General features: G+C 49.7%; 1 protein-coding gene and 1 non-coding gene across 3 annotated transcripts; both read left to right on the forward strand.

Annotated features, from left to right (window-relative positions):
* The first annotated feature begins 15,375 nt into the window (after positions 1–15,375).
* On the forward strand, positions 15,376–18,561 carry TMEM167B (transmembrane protein 167B). Of its 2 annotated transcripts, XR_013348544.1 has the most exons (4): positions 15,376–15,513; positions 17,033–17,164; positions 17,468–17,626; positions 18,148–18,561. XR_013348544.1 is itself a non-coding variant. In XM_077839432.1 (3 exons), the coding sequence occupies exons 1-3, from the start codon at positions 15,504–15,506 to the stop codon at positions 17,548–17,550; spliced, it is 225 nt and encodes a 74-aa protein (XP_077695558.1). In that variant the 5' UTR covers positions 15,376–15,503; the 3' UTR covers positions 17,551–18,561. The 2 variants fall into 2 exon arrangements, 1 of the variants encoding a protein (XP_077695558.1); XM_077839432.1 differs by having other exon boundaries at positions 17,468–18,561.
* Positions 18,562–21,638: 3,077 nt separating this feature from the next.
* On the forward strand, positions 21,639–21,908 carry LOC144278351 (small Cajal body-specific RNA 2). Its single transcript, XR_013348577.1, has one exon.
* Positions 21,909–23,061: the final 1,153 nt, after the last annotated feature.

Raw genomic sequence — 23,061 nt, forward strand, 5'->3', positions numbered from 1 at the left:
GCAGGGGAGTAATCAGGAAGGCCAAGGCACAATTGGAGTTACAGCTAGCAACTGAAGGGTAACAAGAGGGGTTTCTACAGGTATGTTGGCAACAAGAAGAAGGTCAGGGAAAGTGTGGGCCCCTTACTGAATGGGGGAAGCAACCTAGTACAGATGACGTGGAAAAAGCTGAAGTACTCAATGCTTTTTTTGCCTCAGTCTTCACAGACAAGGTCAGCTCCCAGATTGCTGCACTGGGCAGCACAGGCTGGGGAGGAGGTGAGCAGCCCTCAGTGGTGAAAGAACAGGTGAAGGACTATTTAGAAAAGCTGGACGTGCACAAGTCCATGGGTCCAGATCTAATGCATCCAAGGGTGTTGAGGGAGTTGGCTGATGTGATTGCAGAGCCATTGACCATTATCTTTTTAAATTTGTGGCAATCGGGGGAGGTACTGGATGATTGGAAAAAGGCAAATATAGTGCCCATATTTTAAAAAGGGAAGGAAGAAAACACTGGGAACAACAGACCCGTCAGCCTCACTTCAGTCCCTGGCAAAATCATGGAGCAGGTCCTCAAGGAATCCATTTTGAAGCACTTGGAGGCGAGGAAGGTGTTCAAGAACAGTCAACATGGATTCACCAAGGATAAGTCATACCTGACCAACCTGATTGCCTTCTATGATGAGATAACTGGCTCTGTGGATGAGGGGAAAGCGGTGGACATGATATATCTTGACTTTAGCAAAGCTTTTGATACGGTCTCCCACAGTATTCTTGCCAGCAAGTTAAAAAAGTATAGATTGGATGAATGAACTATAAGGTGGATAGAAAGCTGGCTAGATTGTCGGGCTCAACGGGTAGTGATCAACGGCTCGATGTCTAGTTGGCAACCGGTATCAAGCGGAGTGCCCCGGGGTCAGTCCTGGGGCCAGTTTTGTTCAACATCTTTATCAATGATCTGGATGAGGGGATGGATAGCACTCTCAGCAAATTCGTAAATGACACTAAGATGGAGGGACTGGTAGATACGCTGGAGGGTAGGGATAAGGTCCAGAGTGACCTAGACAAATTGGAGGATTGGGCCAAAAGAAATCTGATGAGGTTCAACAAGGACAAGTGCAGAGTCCTGCACTTAAGAAGGAAGAATCCCATGCACCGCTACAGGCTGGGGACCAACTGGCTAAGCAGCAGTTCTGCAGAAAACTACCTGGGGATTACAGTAGATAAGAATATATAAGTCAGCAGTGTGCCCTTGTTGCCAAGGAGGCCAATGGCATATTGGGCTGTATTAGTTGGAGCACTGCCAGCAGATGGAGGGAAGTGATTATTCCCCTCTATTTGACACTGGTGAGGCCACACCTGGAGTATTGCGACCAGTTTTGGTCTCCCCACTGCAGAAGGGTTGTGGACAAATTGGAGAGAGTCCAGCGGAGGGCAACGAAAATGATTAGGGAGCTGGGGCACATGACTTACAAGGAGAGGCTGAGGGAACTGGGCTTATTTAGTCTGCAGAAGAGAAGAGAGGGGGGATTTGATAGCAGCCTTCAACTACCTGAAGGGGGGTTCCAAAGAGGAAGGAGCTTGGCTGTTCTCAGTGGTGGCAGATGACAGAACAAGGAGCAATGGTCTCAAGTTGCAGTGGGGGAGGTTTAGGTTGGATATTAGGAAACACTATTTCACTAGGAGGTTGGTGAAGCACTGGAACAGGTTACCTAGGGAGGTTGTTGAATCTCCCTCCTTAGAGGTTTTTAAGGTCAGGCTTGACAAAGCCCTGGCTGGGATGATTTAGTTGGGGATTGGTCCCGCTTTGATCAGCGGATTGGACTAGATGACCTCCAGAGGTCTCTTCCAACCCTAATAATCTGCCTGGGAGGCCTGCAGAACAGGCTCCAACTGGAGACAGGGGTGACAAGGGAGTAACCAAGCTTCGGAGGTGTAGGTGGAATAGAGACTTACCCTGAAGGCTCCTGCCAAAAGGAGCTCGACATGCTCCTTGACATACCAGATCCTGCTGGTTTTTATTTTATTGGTATAACATTAATGGTGGAGAATGCAGTGGGGGGAGCAAGCTTAGAATTCACGATTATTATAAAAACTGGTGTGCACCCCGCTAGCTTTAGTAAGCCTGGCACTGTAGGGAAAAGATTGGAAACTTTCAATTAATTAACCAGAAACTCTGAAGGAAATAGGAGTTTTGGTTTGAATCTTAGTTGAATAGTAAAATTGCTGTGCATTGAAAATTGTTATGATTAAAAAGTATACACACCCTGGGTCGTAGCAGAGCTGAGAAAAAGGGGAGAGGTTTAGCATCCTTCTCTCCACCCCGGACTGCTGGGGGGAAATAATTGGAGGTGGGTATATCCCCGGTCGTAGTATGGTTGGGCAATAGGAGGAGGACTTAGAGATCCTCGCTCCAAACTGAAAAATCCTAGGTACATACACTCGCAGCTGTAGCAAGACTGAGCTTAAGAGGAGAACTTAGTGTTTCTCTCTCTGATCCTGGGAAGGATTTTTATATTTAGTGTATGAACCCTCAGTGGTAGCAGACCGAGTGATACAGAGGGAGGCTTAGTGTCTCTCCCTCTGGCCCAGAGAGGGGTAAGTTGCTTTTTCAGGAGTGAGGAGGTTATAGTGTATCAATTTGGTTTTGCGTTGTGGTTTGTTGTTACTCACAATTGTTGGGGGAAATGTTTAAGAAAACACAATCTAAAGATATTCTTAGAGGAAAAACAGGGAACATTGCCTTTTGTACAAAAACCCACACCTTTTGAACAAATCTTGCAAAAATTCAGAGACAGCCCTTGGTCTGATCAAACACTAGCTGATGTCCATACAATTTCAGACCTAGAAGACAAATTGGCTAGGTACTTATTGATATATAAACCCTCAACTCCAATGAAAAAGGAAGCAGCCGCACTTTGGCTGTAACGAGGTATTCCTTCAATGGGCTGAATGTAAAAATGGAAACAAGAAACTGCACCAAGATTTACAAGCCTCTGCTGCAGAAGCAGAGAAATGGAAATGTATGTCCATTAGTACCCAAACCCCGTTCGATGCCCTGAAGGATGGGTTCAGAGTGTTAAAGCAGCACTCTCAGATCTTACCAGAACATAGAAAAGAAAAGGAGGGAAAAAAATCAGGAATTACAGGGAATGGCCAAAAAGTTACCTTTAGAACAGGGGAGAGCCCCGCTGTAAATCACTCATTAAACAACTGGAACAAAAATTGGGATTTGCAAATAGACAAATTGCAGCAATAACTTCAGGAGAAGGGACATTTGGACCCCAGAGGGGCAGACTTTTGGGACCCCTCTGGAGATTGGGAAGGGGATATTTGGGTAGATTCCCCCTCCCAGGGCCAAAATGCCATTGCAACAGTAACAAAGAAAACCACCACAACCATGAGAGAGGGTGGTGAAAGTGAAACAGTAACAACAGTGCCTGTTTCTGCCTCAGATCTCCAGGCCATGGCAAAGTGGCTGGGCATTTTAAAACAGGAAAAATTTTCTAGATGGAGTGTTAATGCCCTTTTACTGCGAGAAAGGGAGAATTTAAACTCCCAAGAAATGCACTGCTTAATGAGCATTTGTGCAGCCCCAAGTACCAGACACACTGTGGCAGAGACCGAGCAGGGTCTGCCATGGTGGGAGCACTGTGATAATTTGTTTCTAAGCTTCTATCTTTCAGCCTCTGAACCAGAACATCAGGAGAGCTGGTACCAGCTGAAGAGTTATAAAATACCATGGTTATAGTGTCATGACAAAGTCTGTGTTCAGTGTTCTGTGTTCCATGTTCTGTGTCTGTCTTTGGTGGGTGTCCTATGTTAGCATTGAGTCCAGAGAAAGAGGGGATACTATACTAGGTAAAGGGTAAATGCCTTTTCCTCTCTCTACTTCCCCCATCTCCAACCAAATTATCAATCACATCCACCTCTGTCCAAAAGAGTTTGATCCCCAATGCATCAGGTTTATTTTTTGTTAGGTTCTCTAATAATCATTTTGTTGTCGGTTTTTTTTTATTGATACATTTGTATTGTTAGTTACATTTGCTTGTATTGTTAATTCCACACTTTCCTCTATGCACCCTGGTTCTACTTCCCCAAGCCCTGAAGGGTAATTCATGGGCCCCCATAACCTGTAAGACCTTGGCCCGTGATTGTAGGGCCCCATCTTTCAGGTCCCCAGAGACCTCTTGAGAACCCCTGTTAGGAATAGGGGAGTCTACAACATTTTAGCAACTGAATGTTAGTTTAAGTCCAAATCAGCTTAACCTTGCATGACAACTGCGGTACTCCTACAAAATCTTACTTGTTGTTGTGTGTGCTTAAGGAGGTCCTGACCTCAGTGACTTCTATTGTTTGCTGGCTATTGCAACATCAGACTTGGACCTCATTTTGTTTGTCAATGTACTCAATTATTGTAATGGTGATGGTTTTATTGTATTCCCAATTATTATAGTTATAATTGTGTGCATTTGTGTTGGTTATATCTGGTGTTTAGTCAATTGTCATGGTTTGAGTTATATTCACCTGGTTATGATCGTTTGGTTGGTTTGTAATAGATCACTTGTGCCCTACAACAACACCAACTACTGCAATGATCATAGATCAAGGGGCAGAGTGTTGTAGGAGCAGCCCACCTGGTCAGCAGTTCTAGATAGAATTTTTCATCCCATCGTTGTTCTCTTAGGAACCCTGACGGTGATGTTGGTTCTAATGCTCTGCATGTGCTGCTGGATAGAACTGACGTGTTTTCAGCTAAACCCCCAGGCTCACATTTATAGCCTTAAAACAATTACATGTAGTGTGACCCATTCAGTACCCCTGGACTGAAGGTTCAAAAGGGGGACAATGTAGAATGATCAATGAAAGTGTTTTTAATTGTTCACTTTATTAATATAACTACATAAGCAAAGTTTTATGAATGAAACAACATTCATTCATAAAACCGGTTACCCCAATAACTGGCTAATTGAGTTTCACTTTAAATCCAATTGCTGCTTAAATCGCTGAAACTTGCACGGCTTCAACACTGTAACTTCTGCTCACTGTTTGTCGTTCCTTACACTTGTCCATATTGTAACTCCAACTCCATTTTAACTTGTCCCAAACTCCATTTTAAAATGTTCACTCCATTTTGTAAAAGCTTGCTGCAACCTTCATTTTTACAAAACCCTGATGTAATCTTATTAGTGTAGTTTAGATGTGTGGATGATGGAATCAACCTCCAGCCCCAGACTGTCCTGACGAAATAAAGTGTAAACACCAGCGGCTGAAGATGCAGACAACAGCCCTGACAAAGCAAGAAGAGTCCACCCTAAAAAGAAAAGAACAAACGTACAATTGAAGAAACACCAAAGCCAGGTCCTAGGCTGAAACTCACGTCTGCAATTGATGGGTGATCAATCACACCGACCACAGAGGCAGCGTGACACAGCAAGACCTATAGACTCTGGATTCAAACTAAACCCTACAAAAAGGATGGATGAGATGGAAGACTTTGGAGGGTAACATTCTGCTGCCAACATGGAAGGGCCTCGGTGCATGCCCAACAGAGACCCAGCTCTTCCTTGTGCCCGGCTTTCCTGGACAGTTAGCCACCACAAGCTACAAACCCAAGCCATGAACTCAAGCTACATTCAGGACTGGTAACTATATAGCAGCTGCAGAACATTTGCTGTGTGTGTATACATAGGTATTAAATATTAATTATTGGTGTCAAGGTTCCTCCCCCACTCTGAACTCTAGGGTACAGATGTGGGGACCTGCATGAAAAACCTCCTAAGCTTATCTTTACCAGCTTAAGTCAAAACTTCCCCAAGGTACAAAGTATTCCACCCGTGGTCCTTGGAATGGCCGCTACCACCACCAAACTAATACTGGTTACTGGGGAAGAGCTGTTTGGACGCGTCTTTCCCCCCAAAATACTTCCCAAAACCCTGCACCCCACTTCCTGGACAAGGTTTGGTAAAAAGCCTCACCAATTTGCCTAGGTGACTACAGACCCAGACCCTTGGATCTTAAGAACAATGAACAATCCTCCCAACACTTGCACCCCCCCTTTCCTGGGAAATGTTGGATAAAAAGCCTCACCAATTTGCATAGGTGACCACAGACCCAAACCCTTGGATCTGAGAACAATGAAAAAGCATTCAGTCTTTTACAAGAAGACTTTTAATAAAAATAGAAGTAAATAGAAATGAAGAAATCCCCCCTGTAAAATCAGGATGGTAGATATCTTACAGGGTAATTAGATTCAAAAACATAGGGAACCCCTCTAGACAAAACCTTAAGTTACAAAAAGATACACAGACAGAAATAGTTATTCTATTCAGCACAATTCTTTTCTCAGCCATTTAAAGAAATCATAATCTAACACATACCTAGCTAGATTACTTACTAAAAGTTCTAAGACTCCATTCCTGGTCTATCCCTGGCCAAGCACAGCATACAGACAGACACAGACCCTTTGTTTCTCTCCCTCCTCCCAGCTTTTGAAAGTATCTTGTCTCCTCATTGGTCATTTTGGTCAGGTGCCAGCGAGGTTACCTTTAGCTTCTTAACCCTTTACAGGTGAGAGGAGCTTTCCCCTGGCCAGGAGGAATTTCAAAGGGGTTTACCCTTCCCTTTATATTTATGACAATTGGTCATAAATCAAATTGTGTTATAATAAATGTGACATCTTGTCTTGTCCTCTGAAACGATCCTGTGTAGTTTTGTCTGCATAACAGTTGGGACTGATGGCTTGGTTTCCTTTTTCTTATCTGGGACCAGGAGCAGAGGGATGCAGTGTTAGGAACCGACCCAGGGAGGGTGTGACAGGTTATCATTCCCAGAGTGCAGTCTGGGAGCTGTTGGAACTGCTGTGCCCCAAACCATTCAGTTGGGTTGACCTCTCTCACGCTGCTCTGTTGATGATACTAGCCAGCCTTTCCAGGTCCTGTTATCACCCAACACGACAGCGGGTGGCGCCACACACCCAATTGAGTTACCTGAGTGCTTTACCTAAGCCACTTAAGGATCAACTATGGAAGCACCAGCCAATTTCCCAGCTCCCCAGCCTTGCACTCCTATTGGAGTATAAATGCAGAATTATACCGTCTTGCACTGGCAAGGAGTTCCACATGTTGACTGTGTGTTGTGTGAAGAAATACTTCCTATTTGTTTTAAACCTGCTGCCTATTAATTTCATCTGGTGATCCCTAGTTCTTGTGTTACGAGAAGTAGTAAACAACACTTCCTTATCTATCTTCTCTACACCAGTCATGATTTTATAGACCTCAATCATATCTCCCCTTAGCCATCTCTTTTCCAGGCTGACAAGTCCCAGTCTTATTAATCTCTCCTCATACGGAAGCCATTCCATACCCCTAATCATTTTTGTTGCCCTTTTCTAACCTTTTCCAATTCCAGTATATCTTTTTTGAGATGGGGCGACCACATCTGCACACAGTATTCAAGATGAGGGTGTACCATGGATTTATATAGAGGCGACATGATACTTTCTGTCCTATTATCTATCCCTTTCTTAATTATTCCCAGCATTCTGTTCACTTTTTTGACTGCCGCTGCATAATGAGTGGATATTTGCAGAGAACTATCCACAATGACTCCAAGATCTCTTTCTTGAGTGGTAACAGCTAATTTAGACCCCATTATTTTATATGTATAGTTGGGCTTATGCCTTCCAATGTGCATTACTTTGCATTTATCAACATTAAATTACATCTGCATTTTGTTGCCCAGTCACCCAATTTTGAGAGATCCTTTTGTAGCTCTTCGCAGTCTGCCTGGGTCTTAACTATCTTTAGTAATTTTGTATCATCTGCAAATTTTGCCTTCTCATTGTTTTACCTCTTTCTCCAGATCATTTATGAATATGTTGTATAGGATGGGTCACAGAACAGAGCATGGGGACATCACTATTTACCTCTCTCCATTCTGAAAACTGACTATTTATACCTACCCTTTGTTTCCTATCTTTTAACCAGTTACCAATCCATGAGAGCACCTTCCCTCTTATCCCGTGGCAGCTTACTTTGCATAAGAGCCTTTGGTGAGGGACCTTGTCAAAGGCTTTCTGAAAATCTAAGTACACTACATCCACTGGATCCCCTTGGTCCACATGCTTGCTGATCCCCTCATAGAATATCAGGGTTGGAAAGGACCTCAGGAGGTCATCTAGTCCAACCCCCTGCTCAAAGCAGGACCAATCCCAACTAAATCATCCCAGCCAGGGCTTTGTCAAGCCTGACCTTAAAAACTTCAAGGGAAGGAGATTCCACCACCTCCCTAGGTAACGCATTCCAGTGTTTCACCACCCTCCTAGTGAAAAAGTTTTTCCTAATATCCAACCTAAACCTCCCCCACTGCAACTTGAGACCATTGCTCCTCGTTCTGTCATCCGCTACCATTGAGAACAGTCTAGATCCATCCTCTTTGGAACCCCCTTTCAGGTAGTTGAAAGCAGCTATCAAATCCCCCCTCATTCGTCTCTTCTGCAGACTAAACAATCCCCGTTCCCTCAGCCTCCCCTCATAAGTCATGTGTTCCAGTCCCCTAATCATTTTTGTTGCCCTCTGCTGGACTCTCTCCAATTTTTTCACATTCTTCTTGTAGTGTGGGGCCCAAAACTGGACACAGTACTCCAGATGAGGCCTCACCAATGTCAAATAGAGGGGAACGATCATGTCACTTGATCTGCTGGCTATGTCCCTACTTATACAGCCCAAGATGCCATTGGCCTTTTTGGCAACAAGGGCACACTGTTGACTCATATCCAGCTTATCATCCACTGTAACTCCTAGGTCATTTTTTGCAGAACTGCTGCCGAGCCATTCGGTCCCAAGTCTGTAGCGGTGCATGGGATTCTTTTGTCCTAAGTGCAGGACTCTGCACTTGTCCTTGTTGAACCTCATCAGATTTCTTTTGGCCCAATCCTCTAATTTGTCTAGGTCCCTCTGCATCCTATCCCTACCCTCCAGCGTATCTACCTCTCCTCCCAGTTTAGTGTCAAAGAAATCAAGTACATAAGAACATAAGAATGGCCATACTGGGTCAGACCAAAGGTCCATCCAGCCACGTATCCTGTCTGCTGACAGTGGCCAATGCCAGGTGCCCCAGAGGGAGTGAACCTAACAGGTAAAGATTAAGTGATCTCTCTCCTACCATCCAGCTCCACCCTCTGACAAACAGAGGCTAGCGGCATCATTCCTTACCCATCCTGACTAATAGCCATAAATGGACTTAACCTCCATGAATTTATCTAGTTCTCTTTTAAACCCTGTTATAGTCCTAGCCTTCACAACCTCCTCAGGCAAGGAGTTCCACAGGTTGACTGTGCGCTGTGTGAAGAAGAACTTCCTTTTATTTGTTTTAAACCCGCTGCCCATTAATTTCAGTTGGTGGCCCCTAGTTCTTATGGGAACAAGTAAATAACTTTTCCTTATTCACTTTCTCCACACCACTCATGATTTTATATACCTCTATCATATCCACCTGCCCCCCAGTCTCCTCTTTTCCAAGCTGAAAAGTCCTAGCCTCTTTAATCTATCCTCACATGGGACCCGTTCCAAACCCCTAATCATTTTAGTTGCTCTTCTCTGAACTTTTTCTCATGCCAGTATATCTTTTTTGAGATGAGGAGACCACATCAGTATGCAGTATTCAAGATGTGGGCATACCATGGATTTATATAAGGGCAATAAGATATTCTCTGTCTTAGTCTCTATCCCTTTTTAAATTATTCCTAACATCGTGTCTGCTTTTTTGACTGCCGCTGCACACTGCGTGGACGTCTTCAGAGAACTATCCACGATGACTCCAAGATCTCTTTCCTGATTAGTTGTAGCTAAATTAGCCCCATCACATTGTGTGTATAGTTGGGGTTATTTTTTCCAATGTGCATTACTTTACATTTATCCACATTAAATGTCATTTGCCATTTTGTTGCCCAATCACTTAGTTTTGTGAGATCTTTTTGCAGTTCTTCACCATCTGCTTTGGTCTTAACTATCCTGAGCAGTTTAGTATCATCTGCAAACTTTGCCACCTCACTGTTTACCCCTTTCTCCAGATCATTTATGAATAAGTTGAATAGGATTGGTCCTAGGACTGAACCTTAGGGAACACCACTAGTTACCCCTTTCCATTCTGAAAATTTACCATTTATTCCTACCCTTTGTTCCCTGTCTTTTAACCCATCCTCAATCCATGAAAGGATCTTCCCTCTTATCCCATGACAACTTAATGTACATTGATTTAAGTAGATTGGTCAGGCATGATTTCCCTTTACTAAAACCATGTTGATTCTTCCTCAACAAATTATGTTCATTTATATGTCTGACGCAAAAAAAAAAGGAGTACTTGTGGCACCTTATAGACTAACACATTTATCTGAGCATAAGCTTTCGTGAGCTACACCTCACATCATCGGATGCATGCGGTAGAAAATACAGTGGGGAGATTTTATATACACAGAGAACATGAAACAATGGGTGTTACCATACACACTGTCACGAGAGTGATCAGGTAAGGTGAGCTATTACCGGGCGGGGGAAACACCTTTTGTAGTGATAATCAAAGTGGGCCATTTCCAGCAGTTGACAAGAACGTGTGAGGAACGGGGCGGGAATAGTTTTACTTTGTATAATGACACATCCACTCCTAGTCTTTATTCATATAGTTTCTCCGCCATGTCCTTATCGTCCTTGAGTGCTCCTTTAGCACCTCGATCGTCCAGTGGCCCCATGGGTTGTTTGGCAGGCTTCCTGCTTCTGATGTACTTAAAAAAAAATTTGCTATTTCTTTTTGATTCTTTGGCTAACTGTTCCTCAAATTCTTTTTTGGCCTTCCTAATTGTATTTTTACACATCATTGGCCAGTGTTTATGCTCCTTTCTATTTTCCTTACTAGGATTTAACTTCCACTTTTTAAAGGATGCCTTTTTGCCTCTCACTGCTTCTTTTACTTTGTTGTTTAGCCACGATGGCTCTTTTTTGGTTCTCTTACTATGTTTTTTTAATTTGGGGTATACCTCTAAGTTGAGCCTCTATTATGGTGTCTTTAAAAAGTTTCCATGCAGCTTGCAGAGATTTCCCTTTTGGCACTACACCCTTTAATTTGTGTTTAACTAACCTCCTCATTTTTGTGTAGATCCCCTTTCTGAAATTAAATGCTACAGTGCTGGGCCATTGTGGTGTTTTTCCTGCCACAGGGATATTAAATTTAAGTATATGACAGCCACTATTACCAAGCAGTCCAGCTATATTCACCTCTTGGACTAGATCCTGTGCTCCAGTTAGGACTAAATCAAGAATTGCCTCTCCTCTGGTGGGTTCTAGGACTAGCTGCTCCGAGAAGCAGTCATATTCAGGGGACACCATCACAGGGCCTAATAACATCAGCCACACTATCAGAGGCTCGTTCACCTGCACATCCACCAATGTGATATATGCCATCATGTGCCAGCAATGCCCCTCTGCCATTTACATTGGTCAAACTGGACAGTCTCTACGTAAAAGAATAAATGGACACAAATCAGATGTCAAGAATTATAACATTCATAAACCAGTCGGAGAACACTTCAATCTCTCTGGTCACGCAATCACAGACATGAAGGTCGCTATCTTACAACAAAAAAACTTCAAATCCAGCCTCCAGCGAGAAACTGCTGAATTGGAATTAATTTGCAAATTGGATACTATTAATTTAGGCTTAAATAGAGACTGGGAGTGGCTAAGTCATTATGCAAGGTAGCCTATTTCCCCTTGTTTTTTCCTATTCCCCCCCCCTCCCCCGACGTTCTGGTTAAACTTGGATTTAAACTTGGAGAGTGCTCAGTTTGGATGAGCTATTACCAGCAGGAGAGTGAGTTTGTGTGTGTATGGGGGGTGGGGGGGTGAGAAAACTTGGATTTGTGCTGGAAATGGCCCAACTTGATTATCATGCACATTGTAGGGAGAATGGTCACTTTGGATAAGCTATTACCAGCAGGAGAGTGAGTTTGTGTGTGGTTTTTGGAGGGGGGTGAGGGGGTGAGAGAACCTGGATTTGTGCAGGAAATGGCCCACCTTGATTATTATACACATTGTGAAGAGAGTGGTCACTTTGGATGGGCTATTGCCAGCAGGAGAGTGAGTTTGTGTGTGTGTGGGGGGGGGGGGGGCGGAGGGTGAGAAAACCTGGATTTGTGCTGGAAATGGCCCAACTTGATGATCACTTTAGATAAGCTATTACCAGCAGGACAGTGGGGCCGGAGGAGGTATTGTTTCATGGTCTCTGTGTGTGTATATAATGTCTTCTGCAGTTTCCACGGTATGCATCCGATGAAGTGAGCTGTAACTCACGAAAGCTCATGCTCAAATAAATTGGTTAGTCTCTAAGGTGCCACAAGTACTCCTTTTCTTTTTGGTGTCAAGAAACTTTCTCTCTGCATCCCATCCTGAGGTGACAGGTACTCAGTCAATATGGGGATAATTGAAATCTCCCCATTATCATTATTATTGTTTTTTTATTTTATTTTAATAGCCTCTCTAATCTCCAGAGCATTTCACAGTCACTATCACCATCCTGGTCAGGTGATCGGTAATATATCCCTACCGCTATATTCTTCTTATTAGAGCATGGAATTTCTATCCATAGAGATTCTATGGTACAGTTTGATTCATTTATGATTTTTACTTCATTTGATTCTACGCTTTCTTTCACATACAATGTCACTCCCCTACCGGCATGACCTGTTCTGTCCTTCCGATATATTTTGTACCCTGGTATTACTGTGTCCCATTGATTATCCTCATTCCACCAAGTTTCTGTGATGCTTATTATATCAATAGCCTCATGTAATACGAGGCACTCTAGTTCACCCATTTTATTATTTAGACTTCTAGCATTGGTATATAAGCACTTCAAAACTTGTGTCCTTTTAGCTGTCTGTCATTACACGATGTAACTGAATGGGACTCTTCTTTATTTGACTGTTTATGATCAGACCCTGCCTGTATTTTATCATTTTTCATCCTCTCGTCCTCACTAGGACATAGAGAATCTCCATTAATAGATCCTCCCCAAAGGGATGTCTCTGTCTGAACCACATGCTCCTTTGCACCTGTCGGCTTCCCCCAGCCCTTAGTTTAAAAACTGCTCTAAGACCTTTTTAATGTTAAGTGCCAGCAATCTGGTTCCAGTTTGGTTTAGGTGGAGCCCATCCTTCCTGTACAGGCTCCCCCTTTCCCGAAAGTTTCCCCAGTTCCTAATAAATCTAAACCCCTCCTCCCTACACCATCATCTCATCCACGCATTGAGACTCTGCAGTTCTAGCTGTCTATCTGGCCCTGCGGGTACATAGAAACACATAGCACCTAGCAAAACTTCATAACCTCACATACAATGATAGCGCATACAACTAACGAGATATTAATGTTTAATAGATGAAGACTTTTAGAATGATACCTCCCAAGGCATACTTTGTACAAAACATATATGTATATGACAGTGGTGAATATGGGGGTGTCAGGGTGTTGCTTTGGGGCACAGAGTGTCACAGAGGTTAACTCAGGGGGTCGCCCTGCAAGTCAAATGCTGCTGACCCTCCTACGGCCCTGGGTCAGAACTTGGTGGAGTTGGTGGGCCAGGGTTCCCCTACCACTTCCCCATGACTGAGTGGATGTTAACCCCTCGGCCTCCCAGCCCACCAAGGACCCTATGACACTGCTCCTTTTAATTTCCATTTCACTGGCCTACTCAATTTTGAATACTTTCCCTTTTTCAAGTTAAATACTACTGTAGTAGGTTTCTTTGGTATTTCCCCCCTACAATGATGTTAAATATAATTACATTACGGTTGCTATTACTAAGCGGTTCAGCTATATTCACCTCTTGGATCAGATCCTGTGTTCCACATAGGACTAAATCAAGAACTGCCTCTCTAGCTGCTCCGACACATAGCCCCTTGCTGCAGCAAACACCCCTCATTCACCACTCGCACAAAACAACACAAAGCTCCCTGCACAACACACACACTCACCTACCCTCACTTATACTTACCATAAAACCATAAACTTGAGCAGCAAAGCCGCAGCTCAGAGCTAGTAATGGAAAGAGGGATGTCTCTGTGCATCTACTATGGCATAATTTAGAGGTGTCTAGTAGATGGGGTACTGGGCTGGAAGTCAAGACACCTCTGTTCTTTCTCCAGTTCTGCCACTTGCCTGCTGGATGGGGTTGCCAACCTTCTAGTCGCACAAAACCAAACACCCTAGCTCCACCCCTTCACTGAGGCCCCACCTCCAACTCACTAAATTCCCCCTCCCTCAGTAGCTTGCTCTCCCCCACCCTCACTCACTTTCACTGTGCTGGGGCAGGGGTTTCGGGTGCTGGAGGGGATGATGGCTCTAACTGGGGGTGCAGGCTTTGGGGTGGGGCTGGGGATGAGGGGTTTGGGGTGCAGGAGGGTGCTCCAGGTTAGGGGGGTCAGGGCTAGGCCATGGGGTTGGGGGTGGGCTTAGCTTGGGTGGCTGCCAGTCAGCAGCACAGCGAGGGGGAGGGGGAGCTAAGGCAGGCTGCCAGCCTGTCCTGGCACTATGCTGCATGCACCCTGGAAGCAGCCAGCAAGTCCAGGTCCTAGGTGGGGGGGCAGGAGGTGCCACGTGCTGCTCTCGCCTGCAGGCACCATCCCCCCAGTTCCCATTGGCCGGGAATTGGCCAATGAGAGTGCAGAGCCGGTGCTTGGGGCAGGGGCAGTGCACAGAGCCCCGTGGGCCCCCCACCTAGGAGCCGGACCTGCTGGCCTCTTCCGGGGCACAGTGTGGAGCCAGGACAGGTTGGGACCAGCCTGCCTTAGTGCCACCGCACCACCAACCACACTTTTAACGGCCCAGTCGGCGGTGCTGACGAGAGCCACCAGGGTCCTTTTCGACCGGGTGTTCCAGTCAAAAACCAGACACCTGGTCACCCTACTGCTGGGTGACTTATGGCCAGTCCCTTCCCCTCGCTGTGCCTCAGTTTACCCTCCCACTCTGTGCCTAGGGTTGCCAATTCTGGTTGGTTTCACTCCGTGACATGACCTGCCATTAAAAATTCAGCTTTGATTCCTTGAGACTCCAGGACAATCCTGGAGCTGTGGCAGTGCAGACCGCGAGCTCTTTGGGACAGGGACTATCTCTCACTGCGTGCGTGCCACGCCGACACAGTGCGGCCCTGATCCCAGCTTGGGTCTAGGCCTGGTACCAATAATCAGTAAATTAAAAAAATAATTGGAGTCGCCTATCGGTACTCGATTGAGGAGGCCTAAGCGCGCTAAGTCGTTTGATTGGCGTCGCCTGCCCGCTCGGCCTTCGACTGGCTGCGCCTGGCCAGCGCTTTCAGCGCGCGGCTGGTTCTGCCTGGCGGTCCCGCTGTCGCGTTGGCAGCGGGCTGGCTGGTGGTGGCGCATGCGCAGAAAGGACGGGGCCGCCCCTGTCTGTGTGATGCGGTGACGGGAGCCGCCCGGGACTCAACGCGGCCGCCCCTCCCCCCCCGGCGCCGTCATGACCAACGGTGAGAGGCGGGCGTAGCCCGGTCTGTCCTGTCCGAGCTGGGACGCCTGGGTTCCGCGGGGGGGTCCCTCGGGCCGGGCGGCGCTGGCCGGGCTTCCCGGGCGGGGGGAGTGACTCGGGGCGGCGGGGAGGGGCCGGCCGTGGGGGGGCTGGCGGGGGGGGGAGTGACTCGGGCGGGCGGGCGGGGGGGGGGGAGTGACTCGGGCGGGCGGGCGGGCTGGCTGGCGGGGGGGGGGGGAGTGACTCGGGCGGGCGGGCGGGCTGGCTGGCGGGGGGGGGGGGAGTGACTCGGGCGGGCGGGCGGGCTGGCTGGCGGGGGGGGGGGGAGTGACTCGGGCGGGCGGGCGGGCTGGCTGGCGGGGGGGGGGGAGTGACTCGGGCGGGCGGGCTGGCTGGCGGGGGGGGGGGAGTGACTCGGGCGGGCGGGCTGGCTGGCGGGGGGGGGGGGAGTGACTCGGGCGGGCGGGCTGGCTGGCGGGGGGGGGGGAGTGACTCGGGCGGGCTGGCTGGCTGGCGGGGGGGGGGGAGTGACTCGGGCGGGCGGGCTGGCTGGCTGGCGGGGGGGGGGGGAGTGACTCGGGCGGGCGGGCTGGCTGGCTGGCGGGGGGGGGGGAGTGACTCGGGCGGGCGGGCTGGCTGGCTGGCGGGGGGGGGGGGGGAGTGACTCGGGCGGGCTGGCTGGCTGGCGGGGGGGGGGGGGAGTGACTCGGGCGGGCGGGCTGGCTGGCTGGCGGGGGGGGGGGGGAGTGACTCGGGCGGGCGGGCTGGCTGGCTGGCGGGGGGGGGGGGGAGTGACTCGGGCGGGCGGGCTGGCTGGCTGGCGGGGGGGGGGGGAGTGACTCGGGCGGGCGGGCTGGCTGGCGGGGGGGGGGGAGTGACTCGGGCGGGCGGGCTGGCTGGCGGGGGGGGGGGAGTGACTCGGGCGGGCGGGCTGGCTGGCGGGGGGGGGGGAGTGACTCGGGCGGGCTGGCTGGCGGGGGGGGGGGCTGGCTGGCGGGGGGGGGGAGTGACTCGGGCGGGCGGGCTGGCTGGCGGGGGGGGGGAGTGACTCGGGCGGGCTGGCTGGCGGGGGGGGGGGGGAGTGACTCGGGCGGGCGGGCTGGCTGGCGGGGGGGGGAGTGACTCGGGCGGGCTGGCTGGCGGGGGGGGGAGTGACTCGGGCGGGCTGGCGGGGGGGGGAGTGACTCGGGGCGGGCGGGCTGGCGGGGGGGGGAGTGACTCGGGGCGGGCGGGCTGGCGGGGGGGGGAGTGACTCGGGGCGGGCGGGCTGGCGGGGGGGGGGAGTGACTCGGGTGGGCGGGGGGGGGGACTGACTTGGGGCGGGCGGGCGGGGGGGGGAGGGGGACTGACTTGGGGCGGGCGGGCGGGGGGGGGAGGGGGACTGACTTGGGGCGGGCGGGCTGGCGGGGGGGGGGAGTGACTCGGGCGGGCGGGGGGGGGAGGGGGACTGACTTGGGGCGGCCAGGGGATGACCCGGCGCAAGGCCTGCTGCAGCCGCTGACCCTCGCCTCACCTCGCAGCCTACTCGCTGGACGGGGTGCTGGTCTTCGGCCTGCTCTTCGTCTGCACCTGCGCCTACTTCCGGAAGGTGCCGCGGCTCAAGGCCTGGCTGCTGTCGGAGAAGCGCGGGGTCTGGGGCGTGTTCTACAAAGGTAAGGGGGACCCCGAGGGGCCCTCAGCGTTGCAAAGCTCCCCTCACAGAGGGCGCAAGGCCACTTGCTCCGTGAAACCCGCTAGGCAGGCTAAAGCGAGGCACTGGAGCTGAGACACCTGGGTCTGCTCCTGATTCCCTGTAACTTCCTCCTTGGGGGAAGGCAGCTGCTGAACCTTTCCATCACAACCATCAGTAAAATGGGTCTGACACTTACCTACAACGCTTCGGTGTTACGAGCCTTAGGGAGGGTCATTCTGAGCAGTGTGCTGGAGATGCCACTTATCTTCATTTTGTCTTTCAGCTGCAGTGATTGGCACCAGACTTCATGCAGCAGTGGCTATATCCTGCATTGTGATGGCTTTTTATGTTCTGTTCATCAAATGAATCTCAAGGCTTCGGTGCACAAATCTGTTTGGGAGAAGCTGCTGAAAACGAGGACTTACCTGAGGCGGAGAGAGAGGTCAATATTTAATCTCTTTAAAGGAATGGACAGAGCCCAGTTTGGCGATGCCAAGAGGAAATGCCCCCATTACCAAGCCTCTTCCAAACCAAGAGAGACCCCCTCTGGTCTTCACAACGGCTCCAAGTTCTCTGTGCTTTCAGTAAAGTGAGAAGATGTTTTTATCTTCCTATCCCTTTATAAAGTAATCAGCAAAGATCACTTAATGTAGGGATGTACACAAATCAAATAGTCTTTCCTATAACATTATACAGTCAGTGTAAGGAAAACCTTGTGTTTTGTTTCACAGTTAATTGCTTGGGCCTACCAAAATAGGTACAAATTTGAGTTGGGCAGAACATAGATGGGAATGGGTTGCATTTAAGCTATTTTTAGAGTTAATTTCTTTAAGTCCCAATAATTGTAGTAAGAACAGCAGGGGAGGGAGATACGTTGACCATAATGACACTCTTGTGTTAGAGCTACATATTTTGGGGCCTAAGACTAGGGAGATGATATCCTAAACTGAAATTTCTCAATAGGTAACAAAGTGAAACCCATCTAACATGGTTCTGAAGACTACCTTCTATATTCACATAAGAAGGTTTTCAAGCAGAAAGTAGATCTGAATTGCAATGGGCAGCAAATCACTGTTCAGCGATAGCAGTGTGTCGTTGGTGTAAACGTAGCACGAGATAGAGGTGGCTAGAAGAGTGGTGCTCATCACCCTGACATACTGTACAAATCATCCTTGTCCTTGAATGATGTCATGGATGAAAGTGATTTAGAAGCCAACACAAGCCTTGATGTTTATACTAAGGAGGGAGTATGTGGGGAGGGCTGGGAAAACTATGTAACTAAACTTAATAGTAAAGATAATGTCTAAGCCACATTTTAACATCACAACTTGTATATTTGGAAAGTGTATAGATTGTTAAAGACAAATGCCTCCTCTACTGATGTTGTTCTGTATTTTATTTCCATCTCTAATGGGCCTGATTTCTCAATTTGTTTTTCACCTCTCTTGAGCTGCTCTCTCCAGCTTCTACACACCCAGATTGAAATGTAGGAATCAATCCCCTACAGTAGTTGCAGTGAAGGGATCACTCAACTAGTTTTTTGTAGCTTAGTTTTTTAAAATTCTCCATTGTTTATAAAATCCTGAATAAAAAACTTGCCAATAAAATGTCTTTCCCTACTGACTTTGTCCACTGTCATTTGGCAAAGGCTGAGGTATTCCCTTCCCAGCCTCACTTTGCCTTTCTAGGGGCTAGCACCCATTGGAGTCAATGGGAGTCTTTCCATTGACTTGGCTGGCTTTTGATAAGGTCTCAGTGGAATATGGAGTTTTTTATGTGCTACCTTATTTGTGCACCTGTTTCACTAGTGTTGGCAGGGATGTGAATGGGTCTGGTTGACCATGTGCTGTCAAGAGCTGGGAGGGCAGCTCAGGGATTTGGTGTTGCAAACTGTTTTCTATCTGTTTAGTTTTTCATTTCCAGAGCAGTGGAGTTCTAGAACTACTTAGCTAAAAATGCCACCTGCATTCTATGTTGTATCACCTTCTTTTAAGCCCAGTGACCTGTCACCTTAAAAAGCAGCTGTTCAATTAATGTACACATGAGTTAATGGGACAAAACTTCCCTGTGAAACATTCTCTAAGTGTGTGATGATGGGGACTCAATGTAGCTCCCATGAATGTAGGGCCCTGAATGTCAGGCTGGGGCTGGGGCAGAGGGTTGGGGTGTGGGAGGGAGTGTGGTGTGTAGGAAGGGGCTCGGCAAGGGGTGCAGGGTGCAGGAGGGGGCTTGGCAGGGGGTTGGGGTGCAGGAGGGGGTGTGGAGTGCGGGAGGGGGCTCCAGGTTGGTGGGCAGGAGGGGTGCGGGAGGGGGCTCAGGGCAGGGGGTTGAGGTGTGGATTGCGGACTCCGGCGCCGCTTACCTGGAGCGGCTCTGGGGTGGCAGCAGCGTGCAGTGGGGCTAAGGCAGGCTCCCTGCCTACCTCGGCCCCACGCTGCTCCGGAGCAGCAGTTGGCATCATGCCTTGCGGGTACCTCCCCCGAAGCTCCCATTGGCTGTGGTTCCCCATTCTCAGCCAATGGGAGCTGCGGGGGGGGGGGGGGCAGTGCCTGCAAGCGAGAACAGCATGCAGAGCCCTCTGCACTCCTTCCCTGGGGCCGCAGGGACGTGGTACCGGCTGCTTCCAGGAGCAGCACAGGGCCAGGGCATGCAGCGATCCTGCCTAAGCCCCACTGCACTGGCAATCCCATGGGCTGGATTCAAAGCCCTGACAGGCCATAGTTTTCCCACTGCTGTGTTAGGGGGTGGGTATCAGACATTTAAGTTGGTGATCTGAGGGACTGTGAAAGCTAAAGATGGTATAACATTCACAGTAGGTTCTTCTACAGCCCCCAGACCCTAATATCTGGGCACCACATAATCTTTAATGTGTTTATCCTCACTCCCCCTATGAAGGGGGGCAGTATGACTCCCACTGTACAGAGGGAGACCCGAGGCACAGTGCGACTAAATCACTAGCCCAAGGTCACACAAGAAGTCTGTGGCAGAGCAGGGACTTGAACCTGAGTCTTCTATGTTGCATGCTAGCACCCTGTCTGCTGTGCCACCCTTCCTCTCATACGGCCCCTTTCTACTTCTCTGATTTTGCCCCTTGGTGAATGAATGTGGTAGCTTCTTAATCCACTGTTTGGATTTGCTAAAAAGAACTCCAGTCCTCACCTAGAATGGAATCTAAACTGACCATGTTGTAGCAGAGCCTGGAAACCACATCCGCTCTCTCTAGTCTGGTTACTGGCTAGATGGAGCTTGTACTAGCCTTATGGCAGAGGGCACTGTAGGACAGAATTTGAGAGTGGGCTGACTATGCAGTTGAACAGATGGAGGAATTTCATTCAACGAAGTTTTAAGACTTACACCATAGAGTTTAAGGCTGGAAGGGACCTGCAGGATATCTAGACTGACCACCTCTAGCACCCACACACTAAACCCAACAACCAACATTAGACCCAAGTATTACAGCCCCCCAGGAGTCTAAATTAGTATATCCCTTCTCTGCTAACAAAACTAACATGTTCCCAGGTCCTGCTACAGCATGGTAGGGAGTTAGCATGTTCTAGCAGTTCTGGCCTGCACAGATGGGGTGACTGATGTAATGGAATGGGGCTAGACTGAGCCTGTGTGTGCCTGCATAGGGCGTGATCTACTCTGCATAGACAAAACCAGAAATCACACAAGCTCTGGAAGCTATGTACCAAGTAAACTAGGAGGCCAAATATATTTCTCAAACTAAAATGCAAATCACAGAAAAATACAGGAGGAAAAAACTGAATATTTAGAGCCAGAGAATTGATGGTGAATTTCCCTGGCCTTCCTGCATATACACAGATCTGGGCACTGATCTACCTCACATTTGTATTTGTGCTGCTTAGGTTTCCTGTCAGTGTCTCTAAAACAAGGCGATTTCACACTATGGAGCTGCCCTAGGCACTGTGGACTTTGCCCACTCGGGTTTGGGACCGATGCTGGAAGGTGTTTAATGTACCTGCTGGTTCTGCAGACGGATTTCTGCAGCGTGGGTGAGCCAAGGGGATGTGTAAGTCTCCTAGTGTGTGAAAATGTCCCCTCAGTCAAACATACAGTTTTTTCAGCTAATCCTCGTTTATGCGTTTTGTTAAAATCGTGTTGCTCGCTGGAGACGCGGAGATTTCCCGGTGGCAGCTCACCCTGCCCAGGTCCCGGCTTGGGGCAAAAGGAGCTGGAGGTGAAAAGCCGCAGGCCACCGAAGAGGGTTGCGAGGAGTCCTCCCGGCCGAAGAGGGCGCCCGAGAGCGGTCGCGGCCCGTCCCGGGAGAGCTCTATGGAGGAAGCTGGGGCTCCCATGATGCAGTGCGGACCACGCCGTATAAAAGGCGTCGCCGCGCGCGCGGCGCCTCAGCAGGGGAGCGGGTGGCGAGTGAGTGCGGGGGATGCGTGTGCACCGGCGGGGGCGGGGGCGGGGGCGGGGGCGGGTAGGGGGTGCGTGGTGCATGGTGCGTGTGCGGCCCTGCTGGGAGCCCGGCTACACGCTGATCTTATTCGATCGGGCCGGGGGCGGCCGCCCGGCCCGAGATGAGAAGACCACTCCCGCGAAGCCCGCGGGCGCTGTGCGGGGAGCGGAGCTCGGAGGCCGCCGCCGGCCCGCCCGGCGCTCAGAGGTGATGAGTCGATCAGATAGACGAGGCCGCGGGGCGGGTCCGCGCTGGCCCGAGCCCCCGGCCCATGAGCATCGAGGCGATTCTGATCTGAGCCCGGCCGCGCGCGCGGGGAGGGGGGTGGCAAAACGCCCGCTGGGTGCGCGCGCGCGGCTGGGGGTGGCTGTGCGCGTGCGTGTGGCTGGGTGCGCGCGCGGCGGGGGAGGGGGCGAGGCAAGTGCTGCGGGGGAGCCGCTGGAGGCTCTGTTCACGCCCCCCCCCCGGGGGGCAGTAACGCCCCGGCCTGCCCGTTCCCCCCGGCTGGGCCGCTGTGTTCACAGGGAAGCGTTGGACCCTGGACTCCTGCCGTGTCCGGCCAGCCGCCCCCGCCAGGCTCGTGGCTCCATCTGTCCCTGGAACCACATGGCCCTTACTCCCTCCCTAAGGCGTGCAGGCCGCTCTGGGCGGGGGGTCAAGCTCATAAAAAGTACTGTAAATCTGCATTTAAAGGGGTGGTGGCGGCCTGTTGTTCTCCTGCCCCATTGGCCACAGGGTGATTTAGCTGCATGGCTGTGATCTCCATCTAGGCTTCAGCCCTGCGAATCTCAGGGGTGGAAGGGATCTCAGGAGGTCAGCTCGTCCAACTCCCTGCTCAAAGCAGGACCAATCCCCAATTTTTTCCCCAGATCCCCAACCCTGGGTTTAGCAGGCCAATGCCCAAACTGCTGAGCTATCCCTCCCTGAACCCACAATGGTGGCTGGGCAGAGAGGGGCAGGTTTCCAAGAAGGCTCATCATGCTGTGTACAGGAAATCTGGCCCCTTAGTTTAGTGCTGTGAATGGAACTGAGCTTTCAAAATCCAGGCCACAGTGTGTTACCCTCCACTCCTTAAAATTCCCCTTGTAATCTCAGCTCCCCAAATGGTATGCAGGCTGGAGGAGCTTAATATTCTCCAAAAGAAAATAAATGATCCTGCTCCTAGGCTAATGGGTGACTGTAATGGGAGGACACAAGGTGGTCTTTGCTCAAAGCTCCAATGGGAGTTTATAGCTCTCCGTATTAAAACCACTTCAATGGCTCCAGCCTTTGATTATTTTCCCTGCATTTCTGGCCCTTCCAGGGCAATTGCTGAGAGTACAGGTTTGTTTTGGCACCCAAGACCATCCTGCTTGGCATGTGTGGCCTGGGGTGACTGGGTTGGTATTGTGGGTGTGTTGTGTGAACTCCCAGCACTGGGAGCGCAGTACCCTTGCGAGCTGACAAGTAAC

This window comes from Eretmochelys imbricata, chromosome 21, assembly GCF_965152235.1.
Source record: "Eretmochelys imbricata isolate rEreImb1 chromosome 21, rEreImb1.hap1, whole genome shotgun sequence".
NCBI classification, from domain to species: Eukaryota; Metazoa; Chordata; order Testudines; family Cheloniidae; genus Eretmochelys; species Eretmochelys imbricata.

Excerpts from the sequence above, each read along its gene's own strand:
- TMEM167B (XM_077839432.1), top strand. Across the intron at positions 17,165-17,467 it reads CTGGGGCGTGTTCTACAAAG|CTGCAGTGATTGGCACCAGA; the intron begins GTAAGGGGGACC and ends TTTGTCTTTCAG.